The sequence below is a fragment of the Chanodichthys erythropterus genome, chromosome 19 (genome assembly GCF_024489055.1).
Source record: "Chanodichthys erythropterus isolate Z2021 chromosome 19, ASM2448905v1, whole genome shotgun sequence".
NCBI classification, from domain to species: domain Eukaryota; kingdom Metazoa; phylum Chordata; class Actinopteri; order Cypriniformes; family Xenocyprididae; genus Chanodichthys; species Chanodichthys erythropterus.
Window position 1 is genome coordinate 11,040,257 of NC_090239.1, and position 25,149 is coordinate 11,065,405.

At 35.2% G+C, this 25,149-nt stretch overlaps 2 protein-coding genes across 3 annotated transcripts; one reads left to right on the forward strand and one right to left on the reverse strand.

The window, feature by feature from the left end:
* Positions 1-9,760: 9,760 nt before the first annotated feature.
* Positions 9,761-10,069, forward strand: si:ch73-256g18.2 (small integral membrane protein 36). The gene has a single exon (XM_067369184.1). The coding sequence runs from the start codon at positions 9,761-9,763 to the stop codon at positions 10,067-10,069; it is 309 nt and encodes a 102-aa protein (XP_067225285.1).
* Positions 10,070-16,411: 6,342 nt separating this feature from the next.
* Positions 16,412-23,183, reverse strand: hlfb (HLF transcription factor, PAR bZIP family member b). Of its 2 annotated transcripts, none has more exons than XM_067369379.1 (4): positions 22,928-23,183; positions 21,987-22,316; positions 20,451-20,665; positions 16,412-18,493 (listed from the first exon to the last, which is right to left on the reverse strand). In XM_067369379.1, exons 1-4 carry the CDS (start codon positions 23,127-23,129, stop codon positions 18,278-18,280), a joined length of 963 nt encoding a protein of 320 aa, XP_067225480.1. In that variant the 5' UTR covers positions 23,130-23,183; the 3' UTR covers positions 16,412-18,277. The 2 variants fall into 2 exon arrangements, with proteins under 2 accessions (XP_067225480.1, XP_067225479.1); XM_067369378.1 differs by having other exon boundaries at positions 16,412-18,496.
* Positions 23,184-25,149: the final 1,966 nt, after the last annotated feature.

A 25,149-nucleotide genomic window follows, 5' to 3' on the forward strand; every position in this document is an offset into this window, starting at 1 on the left:
CATCTGCATCCTCTTCCCGTAAAAACCTGAAACTAGACTCAAAACTTCCCGTTACGTGTCTTCCACTCAGGCGTAGTGAAAAGTCGAACTTCTGCGACTGCATGCAGGAAGAAAAGCTAAAGATTTCTGCAAAACTCACCAAATATGATCTCTGTTCGCCATCAGGAAGTGAAGAAACCCTGTCATCTGCTTCGAAGATACTCACTTTTCATATCTGTTCAATATCTATGCATATGTTCCACGGAGTAATGTTTTGATATCCTATGTTTTGCTAACGACTGTATGGACCTAAAAATGTCGATTTTCTTTGAAACCCGTCCTGTTCAATTTTTTTGTACTTGTCTTTGTAAGATAAGACAGGAAATATTTATGTAGTTATCCAGGAAAATGAGGGACTGCAATTATGTCCCATAAACAGTGCTTCATCTTCATGTTGATGTAACCAAAGAACATCTCAGCTATTTTCACCAGACAACATGATGACTAATTATATAAACTATGCAGTTTTTGTAGCCTATTTATGAATTTGTAACACTTTTTTAATCCTATATACTGTTAAAAAAAGTTGTCAAGTAAACTAAAATGTGCTTATTAATAAACTTATAAATTGAATAGTTTTATTAAAGATTATTAAAGTCAAAAGTATTATAATAAAACTATAGGCTATTTTTTATTATTTTACAATTTTAAATATATGGAAATATTCTCATTGACTCATTGAATCAATGTAAAAAAGATTTTTCTATGTTGTATATACAATAGATTATTAGAAATAACCAAATAAATAATCAAATATGATTTAAAGGTGCAGTAAGTGATTTCTGAGAAATGCTGCACAACACACTTGTAGCCAATCAGCAGTAGGGAGTGTAACCCTGTGTCTCAATCAGCTCCCTAGTTCAGTAGTCAGGGCACTGACCAGGGAGTCGGGCATTTTAAGGGCTGTCTCAATCGCAGAATCCCTTTAGAGCACTGAAACGTTCGCTCCCTGAAAAGTCCCACAATGCACCGTGAAAACCAGGGAGCATCGATGCTCACTATGCTCCCTTAACGGAAGTTCTGAAGCGCGAAACCTGAATCACGTGAGCCAACTCACTACACATAACGATACGCGATAGATGTTTTTAAAAATACAAACCGTTATTTTATTATATTTCAGCATAAACATACATCGCTAGACAAGTAATGAACATAATCTAGCTAACATTTATAATTTATTCACGGCTGAAATATTGCACGTATATGTAACAAGCAAATAATTAATCATAACGTACTTTAAATAACATTACAAGTAATGTCAGAAAATATCAGCTCTGTTGTTGTTCATAAATACCAGTAGTGATGTTGTACAATGAGGACGTTGTCACGTCGCCGGAAATAGAGTCATGAGTGTCCCAATGTGTAGTGAACCAGTATCTTTTACTGTGCTTACCAGTGCCCGAATTCGTGTACACGATATACTGATTCACGAGCTTGGGAGCTAGGGAACTGATTGAGACACACCCTAAGTCTGTAGCAGTGTTGCCAAGTCTGCTTATTATAAGCGACTTTGGGCTTGTTTTTCTGTAAAGTCGTTTACAAATATTGGTAGTCGCGGGTCGTGTTTTTTTGGGCTTGTTTCTAAAGTGTTGCTTATTTGGGCTTGATCCTAGCTCCATAATAAGTTGTCAAGCAGATATTTTCTATATGTTATTTAAATGTAGGAGTTTGTCTAGCCTGTTCTCTCTGTCCTCCCCTTTCCCCATACACACAGGAGAGTTTTTCCCCACCCACATCCTGCTTCTAATTCGCCCTTTGCAAAGACCCGCCCCCCTTAGTTACTGTTGCTTTGTCCGACAAGCCGTGGCGCTGTTACGCCACACGCAGTGATAAATACATTGTGGAGCAAAGAGGACACTGACAACACGTCGACAGACAAGACAGAGCAGGTTACTTATGATATTAAAGTCCCAGCTTTCAAACTGTGTAGTTATTAAAGAAATTCAAACAATAAAAACCGTTTTGTGGCTCTTTAATGTTTCGTGATCATGGTCGTGACGGATTGCTAGCGCCTCAGCTAAACCGATCATCTCTTACTACTAGTCCATTTATAGCGTCAAATAAACATGAGTGAACATGAGAATTGAATGTTGTTTCAAACGCGGACAGACGTCAATATACACAATTTTTCAAGTTTAACTACACCGAGGTTAATCTTTTAACTACTGGCTGCTTTGTTGGACAAAATGGCGGATGCAGCGTTCTGATTGGTTAGATCGCTTGTCAATCAAACTCCCGGCGAAGGGTCAATTGGCTCTGACCCAGATGGCAACGAGTACTAGCCAATCAGAGGCAGAGCAGGGCAATCTGTTTTTGTTTTTTCTGGTTAGGAAAACGCCGTCAGTGAGTGACGTAAACTTTAAATGAATGCGCGCGAGTTGCGACTGATGGTGACTGACTGGACTGTAGAAGAGTTTTTTGAAGGAACAATGCCTGGGACAAAGTGGGCGAACTACGGGAAGAAGTTTTCTAATGTTTCTAATGTTAAATAATGTTAAAAGCTGGTTTAACTCCCTCTTGTGGTCATTTGTAAAACTTTTTATAAAACTGCGCACAGTTGTAAATTGACAATCTGTACCCACAGTTTAAAATCCGTCCCCACGGATTGTAAAACCGTGCACTATTTATTTTTCTCTTACCGGAACCTAGGGAGGCTCCATAGAAAAAGTCGCTTGATTTGGGCTTGTTTTCACAGGCCTGGTTGCTTATTTGTCTCACGAGATCTGGCAACACTGGTCTGTAGAAAGAGAGGTGGCTGAGAGACATTTAAAAAAAGAAAAGGTCAGAGGAATATCACTGAAAAAAGAAGGGTTATAATTAGGCATTTACGACCCGCAATAATTTTAGAAAAGCTTTCCAGCGCTGGAAGCGAGAAGGCCTAAAAACAGATGCAGAGGTTGCGTTGTTTCTGCTCCATGTATGAGTAACATTGGTTTTGCTACTGTATGTTAATTTTTTGTTCCTCCCTTGTTTATTCGTCATCTTCGCTTTATTTTTCGCTAAGCATTATTTTGCTTCTCTTCAGCTATGATAAGCATCCACTATTGCATTGCGTGTTTGTGCATTTTGTGGGTGGAGCAATGAAAGGAGGGGTTTGTTTGTTTGGGTTGATTCGAATATCAACAGTGTTTCCAATGCTATCTCACGACCAATTCGTATGTATTTTACGTTATTTTACTAATTCGTATGAATTCATACGACCTCACTCGTACGAATTCGTATGATTTGTCTAAACCCCAGTGACGGGTAGGTTTAGGGGCGGGGTTTGGGGTAGGGCACTCGTATGAATTCATACGAATTTGTAAAGTTGTAAAATATCTACAATTTTACAAAATACGCATGAATTCTTACGAGTGAGGTCGTATGAATTCGTTCGAATTAGCCACCTCGTAAAATGTGTACGAATTGCTGTGAGATTGGGTTGGTGTTTCTCAGAAATTGCTTACTGCACCTTTAAGCCTTAACTGGTGACATTTAAGAGGCTGCATGGCAAAGGGACATAAAATACCTTTAAAAAATTAAATACATTAATGTAATTTCATCCTTTCTTCAAGATTTATTTATTATTTTTTTTCAGTTTTACAGTTTGTATTGACGTAAAAGTTAGAAACATTACTCTCTAGGTCAGCGGCCATGTTGCTTTTAGATAAAGAAGGTGAGATGATGCTTTTACCACTCACTTGAGTTTTAATGTTTTAGGCCCTCTCCCTGTGGATACATTTTTTTCCCTGTTAGTCACTAAAAAGACCACACGAGGGAGTTTTAACCCATGTGTATCTTCAGAGGCTGAAATCAGCTTCATGCAACCAGTTGAAGATTTTTCAGGAGACATGATGATAAATTATTTTCTGAGAAATGTGAGATTCAGTGATTTTCTAGCCACCTTGCTAAACTCCATCATGCACTACACAGATCACAATGCAGATGAGCAGGAGTCCAAAACACAGCACCCAGTTATGGGGGTGGGAATAAGATGAAAGAGGCAGAGAACATTGAACATCTGTCTGTAATTGACGGCATGGCCAGGGAATCTAGGGGAGTGTGCGGCCTTGCAGCTGTGGTGCAGGGATTTGTTTTTGTTCCTTGGATACTGTGGCACCCTGGTGGCCCAGAAACTGACCCACCACAGGGACGATTCCAATTGATACGTGCAGTCGGCATATAGAGGGTATCAGTGTAGTCTTTAAAAGAAGAGAAACATATTGAAGAAATACTTCATTTCAGTCTGGTTTCACTCCAGGGCACATATGCTTCTTCTCATGGTAAGTTTCATCTTCAGCTTCACAATTTTTCTTTATGCATTAAACTTGCTGCATGACAATGGTGAACTGGCAAATAATTTTACTATTATATTTTATAAAAAGCTACTCACATCTGCTCATATGCACAATATTGTTCAAAAGTTTTGTGGAAAGATTTTTTAATGTTTTTGAAAGAAGTCTCATGCTCACCAAAGTTGCTTTATTTGATCAAAAATACAGTAAAAACAATAATATTGTGAAATACAATTAAAATAACTGTTTTCTATTTTAATATATATTTTAAATTGTAATTTTATAGTCACATGATCCTTCAGAAATCAGTCTAAATATGCTAATCTGGTGCTGAAGTAATATTTATATTACTGTTATATTGAAAACAGTTGTGTATTTTTGTGAAAAACTACACTAACTATTAACTATAAACTATACTATACTAAACTATACTATTTTATGGATTCAAAAAGTTCAAAAGAAAAGTATTTATTTTAAATAGAATTTTTTTTTAAACTATGAATGTATTTACAGACACTTGAATGTATACTTTCTGAATAAAAGTATACATTTTTTAAAACTTACTGAACAAACTTTTGAATAGTTGTGTATTAAGTTCTTTATTTTTCAAAACAAAATGAAAAATTGTAATGCTCAGATTCCAAAACAAAGTGACTAGTATAATTTTTCATTCATTTTTCATAATTGCCTATATTTTTAGAATATGACTTTATCAATCTCCTGGGGGAAATCGAGGCACTAAAACAATAAACATAAATCACGAAATTGCAAAACAGTACAGTATCATAAAATAATATAAACTACAAAAATATAGAGAGAATACAAAGATAGAAATAAACATACTCTGAAATGTGTGATAAATTTATAAATTCAATTCAGATTATTAATTTAACAGATGTCCAAAGAAGAAGCGAATCCAAATATTATTGATCTATTTATGTTTTAGTGCAAAGATTGTACAAATGTTGTGCAACATGAAAAATGCTTGTTGCAGAAGAAATGTACATAGTGAATGACTGAACATATGAATAGATAGAAATGATCAATAATTAAAAAAAGAAATGTACATGGATGGACGAATGAATGAATATGATAATTCACTTAATCTAAAGATTTACAAAACAGTTACATTAAAAAAAAAAAAATATTTTTTTATTTTGTAACCTTAGAAATGCTGCTACGAACTGATTCGTCAATAAAGAGCAAGAGGAACCAGAAAATTACCGGACAAAAGTGAATTAAGCATCCTAGCAGCTTCCACTGGACCATGAGCACTGATCATTCTGCGCTGAAGGGTTCAGCCCTGGTTAATGGAGCGGAGCTGGCGACAGCCACTGGAGGAGCAGAGGGGTCCTGCTCTCGCTGTACCCTTCCTTTCGGTGTGGTTCTCCTGATCATTGGCGTTGCTGTCACAGCAGTAGCCTACAGTTTCAGCACCCATGGATCAACCATCTCCATTCTGGGACTTCTGCTCCTCATCAGTGGACTGTTGCTTCTGGGCTCCAGTGCAGTATGCAGGAGATGCAGAAAGAGAAGAAAAATGGGCAGATCGTGGGAAAGTCAGACTGACCTGGTAGAGAGTCAGAGGAACAGCTTTGATTAAAATATGTTTTGGAATCCATTTGTCATTTTAATACGATGTACTAATTCAATGTGTTTAGAGTTTCAACAGCATGAGAAGCTCATAATATCCAGATTTTGATTAAACAGTACAATTCGCATGACATACTTTTAGGTTTAAAAAGACCTGCTTTGAATGGAAAATTGGTGACTTCAAATCACATGCATAAAAACCAGAGCAGTACATTCATTCAAATTGTAGACAGATTATGTCCTGCGTCATGTATGGTTTGCATGTCCCCCACGTGTGACCTTCTTTTCAAGACCTCAGTTATTCTTTTGGTCCATCTGGTACATTACAGTATAATCCTTGTCAAACTATAAAACTTTGGGCAGGTGGTATGTGCTAGTGTTCACTGCACAGCTGTAAGCTGTAATAGATGCTTATGGACAGATCAAGACATAAATAGACAGATGTTGCAAACCCAGATTAAAAGAAGAAAAGCACTCTACTTTCTCGTCCATTAACATGAAGGTCAAACAATACTGTAACCTTGGATTACCTTTGGGTATACTGTCGAGACATGATAAAATAGCTATGCATATATATAAAATGTCAACAATTCTGTGTTTTTCTGTCAATATGGGGTGCTGTGTGTACATTAATGAGGAAAAAAAACTCAAATAATTTTAGTAAATGGCTGCAATATAACAAAGAGTGAAAAATGTAAGGGGGTCTGAATACTTTCCTTACCCACTGTGTATATAGTACAGTCCAAAAGTTTGGAACCACTAAGATTTTTAATGTTTTTAAAAGAAGTTTTGTATGCTCACCAAGGCTACATTTATTTACTTTAAAAAATGTAGTAAAAAACAGTAATATTGTGAAATATTATTACAATTTAAAATAACTGTGTACTATTTTCAGCATTGTTACTCCAGTCTTCAGTGTCACGTGATCCTTCAGAAATCATTCTAATATGCTGATTTGCTGTTCAATAAACATTTATGATTATTTTCAATGTTGAAAACAGTTGTGTACTTTTTTTCCAGGATTCCTTGATGAATAGAAAGCATTTATCTGAAATACAAAGCTTCTGTAGCATTTTACACTACCGTTCAAAAGTTAGGGGTCAGTAAGAATTTTTATTTTTTATTTTTTTGAAAAGAAATTAAAGAAATGAATACTTTTATTCAGCAAGGATGCATTAAATCAATCAAAAGTGGCAGTAAAGACATTTATAATGTTACAAAAGATTAGATTTCAGATAAACACTGTTCTTTTGAACTTTCTATTCATCAAATAATCCTGAAAAAAAAAAAATATTGTACACAAATATTTTGTACAATTGTACACATTAAATGTTTCTTGAGCAGCAGATCATCATATTAGAATGATTTCTAAAGGATCATGTGACACTGAAGACTGGAGTAATGATGCTGAAAATTCAGCTTTGCATCACAGGAATAAATACTTTGTGAAATATATTCAAATAGAAAACAGTTATTTTAAATTGTAATAATATTTCACAATATTGCTGTTTTTACTGTATTTTTAATTAAATAAATGTAGCCTTGGTAAGCAGACGAAACTTCTTTTAAAAACATTAAAAATCTTAGTGGTTCCAAACCTTTGGACTGTATATATATATATATATGTATATATATATATATATATATATATATATATATATATATATATATATATATATATATATATATATATATATATATATATATATATATATATATATAAAGACACTCCCTTTACATGCATTGTCTGGTGTCGTCGATTGCTAAGACTGCTATTGTTTGGATTGCGACTTACTGGAGCTATACTTACCTCTGTGCCCTGCTCCTATTCGGTCTCCATGTTCCTGTTCCTCCTTGTTCCCCAGTTTCCATATGGACATCTTGCAAAGTAATGAAAGTTATTCACTGCGTATCAGTGACTGTTAAATGTGTGTGAGTGGATCTTCACCTGCAAGTTCCCCGTCAGTCACCGCCATTGCTGCCTGTTTTCACTCTGCTAACTTCAACCTATTTTTTTAATAAAGTGTTTGATTGACATATTTCCAATCTTTGTTTCCATGACATTGTGATGTTTATCTAAAGTAATTTTTGCTTTGTATGGTTGAATTGGATCATCGAAGGTCAGCAGCCAAGACATTTGTTAATAAAGTTAAATTTAAATACTTTATGCATATAATCTAAGTAAATCTGTGCTATTTAACATGTTTAATTGTTGCAGCCTCTGCACTTCCATTTTCTCTCAATATGGTGACAAGAGAGCTGTTCGTCAACAACTGGAAAAAACTAATTAAAAAGTAATTCCTTACTTTGTTTGATTACATAACTCACATACCCCCAACACTATATGTGACCCTGGGCCACAACACCAGTCATAAGTCGCATGGGTATATTTGTAGCAATAGCCAACAATACATTGTATGGGTCAAAACTATCGATTTTTCTTTTATGACAAAAATCATTAGGATATTAAGTAAAGATCATTTTCCATGAAGATATTTTGTAAATTTCCTACCGTAAATATATCAAATTTATTTTTGTAAGTAATATGCATTGGTGAGGACTTCATTTGGACAACTTTAAAGGTGATTTTCTCAATATTTTTTTTTTTTTTTTTGCACCCTCAGATTCCAGATTTTCAAATAGTTGTATTCTGGCCAAATAGTGTCCTATCCTAACAAACCACAGATCACTTATTTATTCAGCTTTCAGATGATGTATAAATCTCAATTTCAAAAAATTGACCCTTAAGACTGGTTTTGTGGTCCATACGGTCGCATATATATAAAACCTTAACTTATGATATGCTAAATGTTACATTTTCCCAAAATACCTCCACACATAACCTTAAATCTGCTTTTTGGCTCTAGTGTTATGTCACCATCCATTAGTAATGATATCATAAAACCGTTAGTCACTTTCACCTCCCAAAAACTCTTAATATGCTTTATTAAATATTTTTTATTAAATCTGCTTTTTGGCTTCTGTTTTACTTCACAGACTATTTATGATGACATAACAGCTGTTTCTTAGACTCTTTCAGCTGAAACTGTCCCAAACACTCTTAATATGACTGAATGAGAAAAATAAAGAAAAATCCATAAAAATGTATTCAGAATTGTATCAAAATGATGAATGCCAAATGCTAAAAAATATATTTAAGTCATATTTTTTTTCCAAATTACCTTCAAAAACAACATTAAATATGCTTTTTGGCTTCAGTATTATGTCATGTCCATTTATAAAGACATAGCCAGTTTCAATGGACACTATCTCAAAAACTCATTAAAATGTATTTTTATGTTAAAATATCTTGATTAAACCAAACAAACAAAACATTGTGGGCGGGGGGAATGCATTTTACATTTTCCCAAAATACCTCCACACACATTAAATCTGCTTTTTGGCTTGAGCGTTATGTCACGGTCCATTTATAATGACATAACTAAAAGTCGTTCATTACACGATACTTAGTGAAATCCCACATTGACGTGCTTCTGGCAAAAGGACACGAGGTGGGACACGCTAAAAATTCTACTCCACCCTTTCACCGCTTCGACATAATTTGTCCAAATCCATCCCGCAATGTGCAGTTGGCAAAATTAAAATGGCAGCTTAAGCTATTAAAGTGAGGAGCTTTTAATCATTGGCTGCAAGAATTCAAGGTTGGTGGAATAGAAGGGGAGGGATTAAAGTCTTTGAACGGCAGAGCGACATCTCCACTCTGATCTCTGCGCAGGGCCCTGCTGGTGCTCGTCGGAATATCCCTACAACTTCAAGCTTTGCAGAAGAGCCCGACTGGAGTCCATGGTGCCCACGTTTCTCTCAGAGCGCGGAGTCAGGGATGCAGCGTCGCCATGGGTCTCATGGAGTTTTACCTGGAGATTGACCCAGTCACTCTAAACCTCATCATCCTCATCGCCAGCTACGTGATCTTGCTTCTGGTCTTTCTCATCTCTTGCATCCTGTACGACTGCCGGGGCAAAGACCCTTCCAAGGAGTACGTTTCCGAGCCCCCCGCCCCCCAGCAACAGTCTCCCATCCGGCTCGTGGTGATGCAAAACTCCCCGGCCTCGTCGCGTTATAATGAGCAGAACAACACAGCTTCCTCCAACTTCACACCTTTGACCCCTGACATGCGTGAGAAGAGGAGCACGCTGGTCTGACACATCCAGAGACTAGTGCTAAAATTGAATCCTAATTTGAAAGGAAAGAGGTAAGGAACAATTCCTTCTCACTGACCTGAATACATGACCCATTTAATACTCGTTGATTTTTTTTTTTTTTTTTTTTGTCTTTTGTCCAAGGTGATGTCATTTGTGCTGTTTCTCCATATGATTTATAATATGATTGTTTGTTTCATTAAGACATGTTTTATGACATGATGAATTCTTTAGAATTTATAACCATTAACATGAAGAAGGCATTAGCAGAGGGATTAACTTCAGCAACATCAAGTGTCTGTACTATTGCATCATCATCCGAGTAAACATACTAACCAAAATGGCTGTAGTGACGACGGTAGTGTTTTACGCACCATGGTCTTTGATTTATCCAGATAAGATGGTTATGTAAAGATAACATTGTGTAAAATTGAACTGAATGACGAAATAAAAGGGGGAAAATTGTTATGGTCATTTTGGATGGATTCCTCTTTGGAAAGGTCAAATGTCACAACTTATGTTAGCTTATTTTGTGATTTTGATTTAATAGTAAGAGCAGGAATACCTACACACGATTAAACAGTTCGACATTATCTTCTCTTTTGTGTGCAAAATGCTTCAAATAATCTTTTGTTGATTTAAACTTATTTAGTAGGCCATATAAAAGCAACAGCCATCATTTTATAAAGCCAGTCAGATAAAAACAAAACCTGTTGTTGTGGGCAGAGCACATGATCAGCTTGACAAGAGTGTATCATGTCTGCAATATTGTGATTTGAAGTTGATGTGTCGATGTCTCTAGGATTGATATAAGATTATAGCAATTAAATGTCATCTGGTAAAATTCATGTTATTAATAAAAAAGAATAAGGACCAGTGCTAGTTTTTTTTCCCCCTCAGATAGTTTTATGATTAAATAAACCCATTTAAGACAACCAAACAATCAATTAACATTTTTTAATTAAAGTTAGATTTAAAATGACAGTTTTTACATATGATGTTTTAGCAAATCTGCCAATGGTAGTCAATCTGGGCTGTTCATGTGCATTGCTGCTGATATTACAGTAACATAATATGAATTTTCCTGCTCATAACCTGTTGATTTCCTCATTTCTAACAGATATCTTTGTCTAGAACTATAGTTACCATAAAATACACTGCCAAAACAAACTATGAAATGTGAAATATTAAAAGTTTGCTGTGGTCAACCAGTGCAAGTATTGCTTATATATATATATGTATTGCTTATATATAATATTATATATAATATAATATATAATATTTTTTTTTTTTGCAATCTTGATCTCCTTATACTGTAGCACCTCTTTAAAGAGACAGCTTTCATCATTAGAATTACATAACACAACCCTCTGACTTTAAACTGACATGGCATCAAACAGCATTTTGGCCACTGGAAGCGTAGTCAATAAAACAGCCTTTAATGGCCTCTTCTCTTCTCTGTTTCAGAGCATCCATCTGCTTTCATTAGTTTATTGTGGACATTTTCATCATGGAAATGGAGTTATTTTATCCTCTGGACACTGGATAGAGGCCAGTAGAAGACACATGTGCATGCCTAAACAGGGCTAATGTCTGGACACGTGTACAGTCACAGTGTTGTCTGCCATAAAACGTACATATGATTTTGCAGCTATGTCAAAAGCATAAATGTTGTGTTAGTGTGCAACACTAAGTATATAACTTATACATTTTGAATGTGTCTGTTGTGAAGTTTGAATGTGTGCATGTTTGTAAATGTGTATATAGGTATAGGTATATTATAAAAGATACATTTACAATAATATAAGGATTGTTTCACAGTAAAAACAGTAATAATAAAAAATAATAATAATTCAATGGACACTGATGAACCCACTTGGCTGAATGCAATTGTTAAATCATCATCTATATTTATGCACTGCATTTGGCATGTGCTTTTTTTTCCCCAAAGCAACATACTTTGCATGTTTTACTGTATATGTATTCCCCAGGAATCAAATGCTGATGAGAAGTTGATCTACATCATCATCAATCATCATCTAAAATGCAATATATTTATGAAGTATAATAAAAAGGCAACACTTTACAATATGGTCTCATTTGTTAACATTAGTTATTGCATCAACTAATGAACAAACAATGAGCAATATATTCTGACAAGCATTTATTAACCTTTGTTGATATAAGTTAATAAAAATGTTAGTTGTTAATGTTCATGTTAATTCACAGTGCATTAACAGATACAACTTTTAATTTTAAAAATGTATTAGTAAATGTTGGATTAACATTAAATAAGATTAATAAATGCTGTAGAAGTATTGTTCATTGTTTGTTTTTGTTAACCAATGAAACCTTATTGTAAAGTGTTACCAAAGATGATGATGATAGTAATCATAACTGTTATTTTATGGGGGAAAAAATATTAATATTAAATATTTTTGTGTTAATTTAAAAATATATAGAGATTTTTCATCAAATTGTTTGACAATCAAGTGGTAAAAGTGGTGATTTCATTCCTATTTTCACTCATATAACGTTCCGAAAACTCATGTATTCTCTACAGTAAATTTGGTGAATAAAAAAGCAAATGATTTTTTCTAATTGTGCATTTTTTATTATTATTATTATTTATTAAAATTATCAGCATGGTAAGAGCTGTGATAAATCTGAGCAAATCTTGAATCATTTTAATAATTCCTAACTGAATTTACAGAGAAAGTAGGTCTACATATCAATATGGCTAAAATTGAACACCAGCCCTCAATTGATCAGGGTCAGTTATCCAGTGTTGGCCATGAGTTGGAGAGATCAAGCAATGGTATGGACAGTGGAATAGAATCTGACCAGTGTAAGTTTTGTAATTCCTGTTGCCTGTCCTTTCTTTCAGATGGATTGCAGCCAGGCTGAATGCAGGCTGGGATTAATGTTAGATCCCAATCTGCTCCCTCTGCATTTACAAATGGCTTTATATAACTCCTAGTCTATTTGATAAATGCCACATAATCCCACAGGAAGTCATCTGTGTTTGTCTCGAGTAAGAGGACGTTTAGGCCACACCCAGAAGCAGCACGTACTGGAGGTCTGCTCTGAACACATGTCATTGCAGGAGTGACCATCATGCTGTTGACAGAAGCTCATTTTACAGCGTGCAAAAGCTTTAGAGAGACAGAGCATGACTTCTTGTGTGCATGTCAAAGGGATATAGTGCTTAGCTGCATGTTTTCTGGAAAGGAATTAATGTCTGTATTTCTGTATGGCCTACTTTGTGTTTTATTATTATATCTCATATACAGTATATATATATATATATATATATATATATATATATTGCAATTTTATATAGCTTGAAAATTGCTTAAAATTAGTTACTGATCTTTTCATGGAAAACAAATGCTGATAAAAATTGCCCCCTTTGAGGGAACTCGCACTGCGTCTGTAACGACACTTTGGGGAACGCCCTCAGCGTTGTTACAGACACAGTGTCTCGTTCCCTTTCTCAGGGAACAAGGGTTACAGTCATAACCCGAGACATTTCGTGGTTTCAGGACAGAAAAACATGACAGAAAAAACTCTACAAGAGTGGCAATCGAGGGAAAGCTGAAGAGTTGGTTTCAAAATTTCTGAAGGGAGCTGCAAGACAGAAGATTTTTCCCCCCGCAATATAGTTCTCCTATATCACAATGCATCTGTTACTAAATTACAGATGCATGGTGACTAAATTACATTTTTAATGTGTGTATGTGAAGTTTTAGCTCAAAATACCCCACAGATATTTTTTTGGCATATTAAAATTTGGGGGGGTGAGCAAAAACAAGCCATTTTTGTGTGTCCCTTTAAATGCAAATGAGCGGCTCTTTAAAGAAGAGAGCGGAGCTTCAAGAGCTCATGCAACAAACAAACAGGACAATCTCAAGCACTGAAAATCCCAGAAACCGTCAGTAATGGTCAGACAATGATGCCTACAGAGCCAGAGAATATATGCTGCATGGAGACAGAACAGGTATAGTTTAGTTTAATTATGGTTATAAATTATGTTGTCATCTGCTTTTATCCACCGGGTGTGACTCATAGGCTACATCCTGAAAAGTGAAGCTGTGGTAGGGATGGGCAGATCGATATGAAGTAGCGATATATCGATACTGACGTTGAGTATCGAAAGTATTGATACTTAAATAAAAATATCGATACTAAAGTGTTTTTTTTATCAGTGATTTTGTTTAATTAACAATAAATTTAATGCATACAATGTGCATTGAATTGGACAAATAACCTATGTTAGTGAATAATTGTGTAGTAGAAGTATTTTCCTGCTCATCTGAACACGCAAATGCTGCAAGTCAGAACCAATCAATCACAGTGAGCGAACGCATTCAAACAGCTGAATGTGTTTAACATTGTAAGAAACCATTGATGCTTTTGGGAAATGCAACCCTGAACAATGCTTAACAGCACACAGAACAACATAATATGTTTGAGTTATTTCACAACAAACAAAATGAAATAGTAGCCTACATAGATTTCCATGGTTACCACTACAAATAAACATTTTAACCATGTGTAAACAAAAATATAATCTAATAAATTGGTGTATTGAATGTTAAAATACCTTTCAAATATAATGTTAAGTAGGTACCATTACCCATTTTACTCAAAGAAATTCAATAATTTAAGGACTTAAATTATTAATAATTTAATAACTTAAATTCAGATTAGAGGTATCGTATCGGTATAGATATTGAAAGTTGGCCTATCGGTATCGTATCGAAAACAAAATAAGTGGTATCGCCCATCTCTAAGCTGTGGGCTCTTTGATCGACCCCTGGTGGCTGGATGCAGTACAGGTCATAAACCTCGCCCACTCAATGTAAATGAATGGCACTTGAGTCAAAATAAAAAAATAAATTACACTTCCAATAAAATTTTCTGAAAGATGGTTTTGGTCATTTAAGATAGTTGTTTGTTATCACGTTGATATTCAGTGTTCGTTTTTGTAATAAGTTTGATTTTAGCTAGCAATTTGATGCTATAGAAACGGGGCGTGTTATTATGATTGACAGTTGTGATTGACAGCTTCTCTGAAGACTGTTGGAGCTTCGAGGGGAGATTGAAGATATATAACTATTAATTTTCGATTTCTGTGTTATTTCACACCGACCGTTGTTCAGCAGTAGCCTAAACTGTACCAACCAACCTACAGGATCTGACGGATCACTGAGCTTATGTTAATGTTAAATGTGGGCTTTATAAGCTAATTAACAGGCCTACTGTTAATTAATAATTAACACACCTTATGTTAGCCATGACGGGAAAAAGCAGGTGATCGTTATCTGGCAGTTACTAATTATTTTTATGGGTATAAAATAATAATTAGCAGGACAAAACTTCTTTCATTGCTCCGTGGTCCAGTTGTGATGCTCACGTGCCCACTGTTGGTGCTTTCAGCGGTGGACAGGGGTCAGCATCGGCACCCTGACTGGTCTGTGGCTATGCAGCCCAATACACAACAAACTGCGATGCACTATGTATTCTGACACCTATCAGAACCAGTGTTGTGATGAAGAGATAATCAGTGTTATTCACTAAAGCTGTCAGTGGTCATACACCTGATTGGTGTGTATATATGCACACCAATATATATATATATATATATATATATATATATATATATATATATATATATATATATATATATATATACATATATATATATGTAATCTTTTAATGTCTTTTAATGTTTTTCTTTGTTATTTCTACTATAGACCGGAGAGGCAGCAGTAGGCTATCAAGTAAAGCTTTTCATATATATATCTACAATAATGATACATCTGTTGTTGATGATGACACTGATGACGACAGTAATGATGAAGATGTGTATAAATAATGTATAAGAATATTTTGTATGACAGAGCATCGACAACATCTGTTTAGAGACACACACATGCATTTTTGGATAGGCATTGCTCTCTAGTGGTACGTTCCATAATAACAACTATAATTTTTCGATCCTCCAGCATACCAAGAGCAATTATTTGATGCAATGAGCTCATTGTGCAAATAATTCAAATATTTATAATAATAATAATAATAATAATAATAATAATAATATATATATATATATATATATATATATATATATATATATATATATATATATATATATATATATATATATATATTTCACTCATCATCAAATATCAGCTTTTCAAAAGCTTTTTATTTTCATTAACAGGAAAAAGGAACCAAAAGGGACCACAACAAACAACACATTTCAAATATGAGTCAAATAATCATCTGAAAAAAAGAATGTTAAAATTTAAACGTGCTGTAATTTAATATATTTAATATAAAATACATTTTATTTGTTGAAATACACAATATTGACAACATTCTATGTGGCCAAGAATACGTTCTTTTGCCAAGTTTGGCAAACACACAATAATATCATATTTCATGATTGTACATCACAACCACTACATGAAAGGTATTGACAATATAATTTAACAACAAAAGAAAAAAGAAAACATGAAAAATGTTTCGATATTGATGCACTTAAAAGTAAAATGCTCGTATAAGAATAGACAACTGTAAGAGGTAAAGAAACTGATCGTATGTAAAGTTCATAGTACTAAATGTAGCCTATTATATATTAATAATGCCCATATACAGTTACCTGTAGAATTTAGAACTTTTTCATATAGTTTGATGCCTATATACAGTATACATCAAATTACATATATATTCAGAAATTCATATGAAAATACTGTACAAAAACAAGAATAACTTTGTAAAAACATTTAATTTCAATATGACAATATGATTGTATTTCATATAATTTGGTCTGTAGTAAAGAGTAGTAGACATAAAATACCCCGTACATCTACATTCATATCACATCTCGGCAACAAAAGGCAACATATCTGTTTCAATACACTTTATATAGGCCTACCAGGTTGCCTCTTTGTTTTAGCAAGGAATTGAGACCTTGTTCAGTAGGTATGTTTTCCTTTCATCACAGTTTGAACTCAAAGCATGCTAATGCAGAATAAATGACGCTCTGTGCTGAATCTGATGAAATTATTGCAGCAGGCAGTTCCACCTTAACAAAATTAGCTTCCCACACTTTTGGATTTAAAAAAGCTAATCGAAATATATCAAGTGTGGACTTTTTAACTGAATGCACCCTTTTCACATATCCGGTGGACTTCATTTGCAATAATAGCAAAAGAAAAACACGCGATTTCACAACTTTCCAAAAGAGGAAGAGAGAGTGAGTGAGAGAGATTACAGCAGTCTGAAGAGAGAAAGATATAAAATTTGCCGTCACTCCCTCAACCGTTGTATTATGCTGCCTTCACATTTTTGTCATTTACTGCCAAGGTAATAAGTGTGTATTAAAAAATGAAATACAAATATTATAAACGTAACTAGATTTGCAGTGTTGATAACAGTGGAAATGTGTCATCTCAGTCCGTGAAATGGTCTATTATTAACCTAAACATACCAGTTTATCTTTCATATTCACTGGAATGACAGTCAGTTTACCACATAAACTGAACAAACAACTACTGGTTCATATTAAAGTATAACAGCCAATTTCAATCACACTCTTTGTGGCACAGATTCCCAGAAGCTTGCATCCTTATTTCATTACGCTTTGGAATATACAGTAAGTGACTTGATTGTCTGTTTTCTAATAAGGATATACATATTTAGCAATTTTGATTATATGAAGTTGTTTCAAACTCTCAAATCTTGCTACATTCTGTTCTGTCTGTGAGAATAATGTCTTTACGGACACAAAATCTAAGACGCCTGAAGCTTGTAGTAGCTATGGACCTCCTCTCTCATATACAGCATACATGTGAGTCTGTAGGAGCGGCAGAAGATCTGCTAGCTCAGATTTGACTGATAAATGATGACAAATCAAGGCAAACGTTTGTGGACAAATGCTACAACACACTAAAATAATATACATGGTTGGCAAACAATGATGGCTTTGTTTGCGATAACAAATAGAGCAAGAGAGTGAGAGATCTCTACAAGATGTATAAAATAACCACACAACGAAATGTTTCTGCCTTCTAAGGTGCCAAGAACAGACTGAGGTGAGGGCTGACTGGAAAACAGGCCCAGCGGACCTTAACCCAAGAATATTGTCCTTCGAATAGGAAGGGCGAGGGTGAGGGGAACTTCAGGAGCACCCGTGGAGTCTCACAGGGGGCCATGCCGAGCTTCATACTTGGTTAAGATATTTTTGCACCGCCCCAGCTCTTTCCGTATGTCGGCAACTTCCTGTCGGAGAGCCGCATTCTCTTTCTCCAGGAAACCAGCCCGGATGGCAATCTGATTTTCTTTTAGGCGCCGAGCGTCCCGTGACCTCTTGGCGGCCATGTTGTTCTTTCTGCGCCGTGCCCAGTATTTGTCATCCTGCTCAAATTATGCAGAACAAAAGGGGTGGGGAAGAGACAGGAGCGCCTAGTTACTTCATGTCAAGATTTCTCCGATTATTTTGTGTTTTTAATTGTTATATGTTAACCCTATAAAGCCTACTGTATCCTATTTGACAAGCAAATGTCTAAGGCCTATAAGATATTAACATGATCACAATTTCACCTTCAGGTTGTGGTGCATGTGTCTTTTTGCTGTGAAACCTACAGATTTGTTTTTTAAATAAACGTAAGTATAAATGTTATATTATTAGAAAAATGTCAAGACTACCTGTAGGTTTGAGTTTTCTTGATTAATATCCATACATCATGTGAAAATGTGAGCATCAAATATGATACATCAGGCTTTTTGAAAATCATGTTTATTTGTGCATCTCTCAATTATCATTGAATTGCATTGCATTATATGTTTTGGCCCCCAAAATAAAAACTAGTTTTGATCATAAAACTAAGCATTTAAATATCAAGGTGATGATACACGGGGCAACTTTTTGAGCAATGTTGCTGGGCAATGTTGCCGTCAACGGGCAACCTGATGAGACATAGGGCAACTAATTAGGGCAATGGACGGTTGGTAGCAACATATCAGAGAGGAGCAAATCTATTGCCAACCCAATAAATACTTTATTATAAACACTTGTTACGCACTTTATTTCAACGTTTCAAATATTTTTTTAGAGCGAGTTCGGCAAAAGGCGGATGCGAACCCGCGTCGATCGCGTCAAAATCTACATTCATGTGCCATACGCCCTACAGCCTACGTTACTACAGACGTTAAATAGGTTCTGTCTTTTAGTATTTAACTGAAAACATTCGATGGCTTAATTACAGTTTACACACATTACATTGGACAGTTGTTGCTATTTTAAACATTATATGAGGTAAATTCCCTGTTTTGGGTTGACGCATGACAACTTACTAGCGTAAAAAGATATAAGTTCACACCCCTTTTCTCCGCTCCACTACCGCTGTGAGGCCGCCATCTTGTTTGAAATTTTTCACGTGATCGGCTGCTAACATTCTGATTGGAGGATCTCAAAAAATTGCCCACGACCGATCTAACGTATCCAGATATATATAAGTGCCCAAGCAACGTTGCTCGGCAACATTGCTCAAAAAGTTGCCCCGTGTATTATCACCTTTAGACATATTATTGGAAGATATAAAGTGACAGTTGATATCTATATGCCTTTTATGCAAGTAGTCTAATATACTGTTATAAAATCTCATTAATGTAACGTACATTACAAGCTATCAGAAATTCATCTTAATTTTTGGCCAAATTTCATATTTATGCTCAGTTTTGGCTTGCTTTTTCCTTCTCAAGTATCCTGCTATATCATATTATATAAGCCTGATGTATTAAATATGATACCACATGCAAACTTTTCATTTTTTTAAAGATTTTTTTTTTGTCTAAAGGTTCAATAAATGGTTCCATTTAAAATAAAATTATTTTTATAAAATAAAATTTAAATTATTATTCTCATTGCATATGTCAGGTTTTACAAGATTAATAGTTTCTACACAGTAAACTCTGATTTATATGAACATATAATTATGACAATTTATACCATACTTAAATATGATTACCAGGGCGAGCACGAGAGAAAACCAGCCGTCATTGTGACGACAAGTTTTCTCACGCATTCGCTGCCGTGCAGTCAGCTTTGAGCAATTTACTACTCTGCAAAGCTGGGGAGGGATCCACTTTTATTTGAACAAATTAAAAATGGCAAATCCTTTAATCCCAAACCCGGCAGAACTGGAGCGATACCAGGAAAAAAGGGAGGATCACGTGGGCCAGGCTGCCGAAGGATGAATGAACGGACATAAGCTTCTTAGCAAGAGCCTTTTGCCCAGCTGGTCAATGGCGAAGGGTGAAAACAGTGACCAAACATACACTTTTAGGGGCTAAATAACTTGACCCAAGTTACCTTCATATCATCAGGAATGAAGATTTTGCGTGCTTTCTTGATCATAGGCTGAGGTTTCAGCTCCTCTTCGGAAAACTTGCATTTCCTTGGGTCAAAAACCTCCTGGCCTGGGACGCTGGACAGAGCGAGGTCTGCTGGATCGGGCTCGTAGCTCACTGGTATCTGAATGGCCTCTGGGTCAATAGGACTCGGCGTGTTACGTGATGGAGGCAAAACTATAAGAGGAAAAAAAAAAAAAGATTTATTGTTGACAGAACTGTAATTTAGTGGTAATGTATTGTAACACATGGTGAAAATGCTGTCGTGAGCATCTCATTCCACTAGGTGGTGCACCAGACATTAATAAATGAAGTACAAATCAAAAGCTTTTTTTCTTCAAATCTCATTGTTTTTGTGCATACATTTTGTATTATTGGTCAAAAATAAAACATATTAAATGTATGAATTAGCGCTGACCTGTTTTTTTAGAGCCAGGATAAAAACTCTAGAATTTCTGGAAAGGATTTCATGTTTTCATCTATTTTTTTTGTAATTAATAATTTTAGCTGACATATGGTTTTCCATAAAACTATGTTTAGATGTTGCACAGCAAATGTTCAGAATAAGAAATTATTCATCAGTCTGCAAATTTTAGTCAGTTTTCTGAGTTTCAACACATTTATTCATAGATAATATTCAAATTAATCAAAATAGCAAATACAATTAAAAAAATTAAAAAAATTGTTTATTACATTTTCTGTTGCTATAATCAATTAAAGACTTTTTTTTAACCAAAATTAAAATTGTTATAATTCACCATTGATATTCAATGTTGATTAATTTTCAAATTGATTTTAAAGACCTAACTGAACAAGAGTTCAATGATTTTCCTGATACTATATCCACAATTCCAAAACAAAATACAGTTTACATAAAGTTTTCCATAAAACTGTGTTTAGATGATGGGACACCAAATGCTCAGACTAGGAAAAGAGTTGTTGGTTTGCAAATTTTAGTAAGTGGAAAATGACATTATAGGCTAGTCTGAGATTTCCATTCACAAGATGAACTCTAAAGCTTGCTAGGGGTGGGAAAGTTTTTACATTTGACAACTTATTCTGCTCAACAATGCTAATTTTCTCTTTTCCACAAAAGCCTCTCTCATTTTTTCATTGGGCTTTTTTTTTTTCTTTTTTTTCCCTTTTTCAAAATGCAACTTCATACAGTCTTGCCTATCACCCGGAAAAGCACATGGTAGATACTATTTATGAACTTATCATCAGTATTATCATCTAATATAAGCTTATAATCAACTATGCTCTTTGAATATTAAAGTAGAACAGAATAATATGGCAAAGAATAGGAACAGAGCAACCATACGGAGGAAAGTTAAAATGCCTACGCTGTTTCCCATATATCACCCACACACTTTCATATTTAGATAGTGACATCTGACCCAGATTAACATCATTTTAAAGGGTTGTTTTTAAATCTATAGAGTGGAACTGTTGGGACTAACATGACATTGTACGGGACACAGAAGCAGTTGTAGAGTACCTGGTCTGCCTGGACTGTGGAGGCAGTTCTGAGGAACCATGCCCGTGTGGATGGAGGTGATGGCCCGACTGCTGAGGTCCATGACTGAGATGGGGGCCTGTGGCATTGAAGCCTGCTGCTGCTGCCTCTGATGGAGGCTTTGGTCGTGTTGTGCGGGACTGGAGGGGATGCCATTTTCAGAGAGGAACTCCTCAAGGTCCATATACTCCAGAAAGCTGTCTCCATCATAAGACAGTGTTTTATCCCAAAGCGTTGGCCCTAAGAAAGCTGATTGTGGAGTGTTTCTCTCTTCTTCTAGCTTTTTCACCTTCTCTCTCTCTTTCCCGTAGCCTGGAAGAATATTTCCATTTGTTAACACATCAACTTTTGATGCATCAAAATTCAAAGTTTTTTTTTTTAAATCATAGAATAACTCAAATGGATTTGAAAGTGCTTTATTAATTTTTTAATGATTTTTAAAGTTATAATTTTGAGCGACTTTTCTTAGCTGTAATCTCAGCAATGCACAATAATAATAAAAAATCTGTTTCCATTCATTTAACTCATTGCAGTTTTTTGCCATTTTACTTGGTTTCAACACAGATTTCTTCATTGTTAATAGTCAAATTGTTCAAAAAAGTAATTACAATTTTTTGTTTTATGGATTTTAAAGCACTGTATTTAATGGCATTGAATTTTCCATTATTTATTATTAGTTTTTTAAAAATTATAATTAAGAATAACTAATCTCAGCTATGTAATGTCTCTTTAAATGAAGTTTATTCAGTTATAAGAGACACTTTAACGACGGACAACACGCGAAAACGAGTAAAATAAATCTTCAAAACAGCAAAAGCAATAGATATTTATTCTGGAGATCACAGCAGGACTCCTAAAAGTAAGCTCAATGCAATTATTATTCTTCATATGCTGCAATGTAACAAAGTGAAAGCTTTGATCACCTTCATCTTGCAAAGATAGTTTCAGAGGTTTTTCCAAGAGCGCCTTCAAAACGCCGTTAGTTTGCGGAGGTAGGAAAGCTGGATTCATTGTGAGCGGTCTGGACATAATCTCTCTTATTCCGTGCAAAAATGATTTTTTTTTTGAAAAAATGTAACTGAAATTAAAAGATAGGCCTGTGTATAACAGGTAAAAAGCGATCATTCGTCTAACAACGACAAGTGAAAGATCCTGTTCTACAGCACCGGCATAAATGGCTTGAAGTGCGTGAGTGTATGTGTGTGTAAGAAATGTGATGATCATCACCATGTGTCAAGACTGAGGCATGTGACGTCAAACAATCAGAGGCGGGGCCACACTTTCGCTCCACTTGCTAGCTAGCAGTTTAGAGACTGTGTTGCCATATCCTCTTATTATAATTTTTATCATTTACTTTATGATAAATGGCTGTTAAATACATGATAAATAAATGTACACCTCATTATCAAGGCTCGTTTTATTTGTTTTATTAAAAAAAAACAAACAAACAAAAAAAAAACAATTATATCTGAGTTATATAGGGCCAAAGTTTATAGGGGCATCACTACACCATGGGGCATGAGCCCCAGTGAAACAGGTGCCCTAGTGAACTACTGCCTGTGCCCCAGTAAAATATTACTGCTAAATCATTGTCTGACAATGGAGATTACTGTATACCTGTCTAAGAATCATTTTCCCTGGGTAAAATTTCAGCCATATTTCTCTCAGCTGTTTGGATTCAGAGCTAGTGATGTCAGATTCAACTCTTTTGAACTAGGTCTGAAATAGTTTGTTTCTCAGTTTGATTCATAGTTCACAACTGAATCATTTGCAGCTGTTTCTCACTCCGAAAAGTGACAGAATACTTCATGAGGTAGATATTTACCTACAATCCATTGTTACAATAGCCAGTACCACTGGTAAGATCATTCATTTATGTCCATATAGTATCCATAACAGTTTCAAAGAGTAGGCTATAGGCCTATGAAAATATGTGGACGCTTTTTTGATGGCGGCCTGCATGTGCAACAGTATTGAAAAGCTAGAAACGCCCATGATGCGTAATGAGATTTAAATAGTTAAGTAAATATGTGTATTTACGTAAAGCTGCAGTCCACGATTTTTCCTCTTTGTCGCCATCTCTTGTTTGAAACCTGCGATTGCAGTCATATGCGGAACAGTTATCTGTACGTGCGTTGCGCCTCGGCACAGCTTGTCAGCGCAGATGAATCTAATGCTTGCTGTCAGTCACCGCATCGGTGTGGATACTGTACTTCAGAATCACAGGTTCTACGTCTTGAAAGTATGACCAATATAAGAATTTTCACTGGAAAATATCATCTGAACAAGTAAGTAACATGTCTGCCACTTTTGTTCTGACCAACTGAGGAAAAAAGCATTAGGTCTACAATAAATCGCGCTGCCAATGATGATTAAATCTAACGATCGCTTAGCTCTGATCATGCTAAACCGTGCAACTTATTAGTACTATTATGCTTTGTTCTCAAATCGTTAATGTTAACAACATTAGCATTACTATAACTATGTGTATATTAGCGTTAGCCTACCTGTAGATTTCAATTTCTGTAGCCACTCAACAGTCCAAAGTCTTTTGCTTTTTGACTACGGATGAATCTCCAGTTGTCACTGATGATTGTCATTTTGATCTTTCTGGATTACAATCCACCATCAAAATGATAATTTTAATTATTTCAGCTGCTGTGAGAACAGGCTATAAATGATCCGCGTCCTCACGTGATAAAACCGATTAGCCTGGACTCCTTCCTTTCTGTTTATAGACGTGATGTAATGGCGCACAGAGGAACTGCTGCATGCTCAAATTTCCCACGGAAATCCACCATGTCGCTCTTATTATAAAACGTTATTACAAGCTTACTGTTGTGAATCGAGCTAAGATAATGAGATAGTTTTGAACACTGGCTGGTTATGTACTTGCTCAAAAATTTATTTTGGATAATTTTTAACCAAAAAAAAGTTATGGACTGCAGCTTTAACTCTTTATTTTGCACCAGTTAAAGGTTTTAAACCTTGTTTCATGACTAAGTTGATTATGTTTCTAAAGAGATCTGGCAACATGAGGGGACGTTTTGCTGTCCGCGAGTGGAGTCTGTTTGCAAATCCACTCTGCGATATGTGAATTTCGGCTAAATATTTATCGAAGATATGCTAACTTTAATTTGCCTTT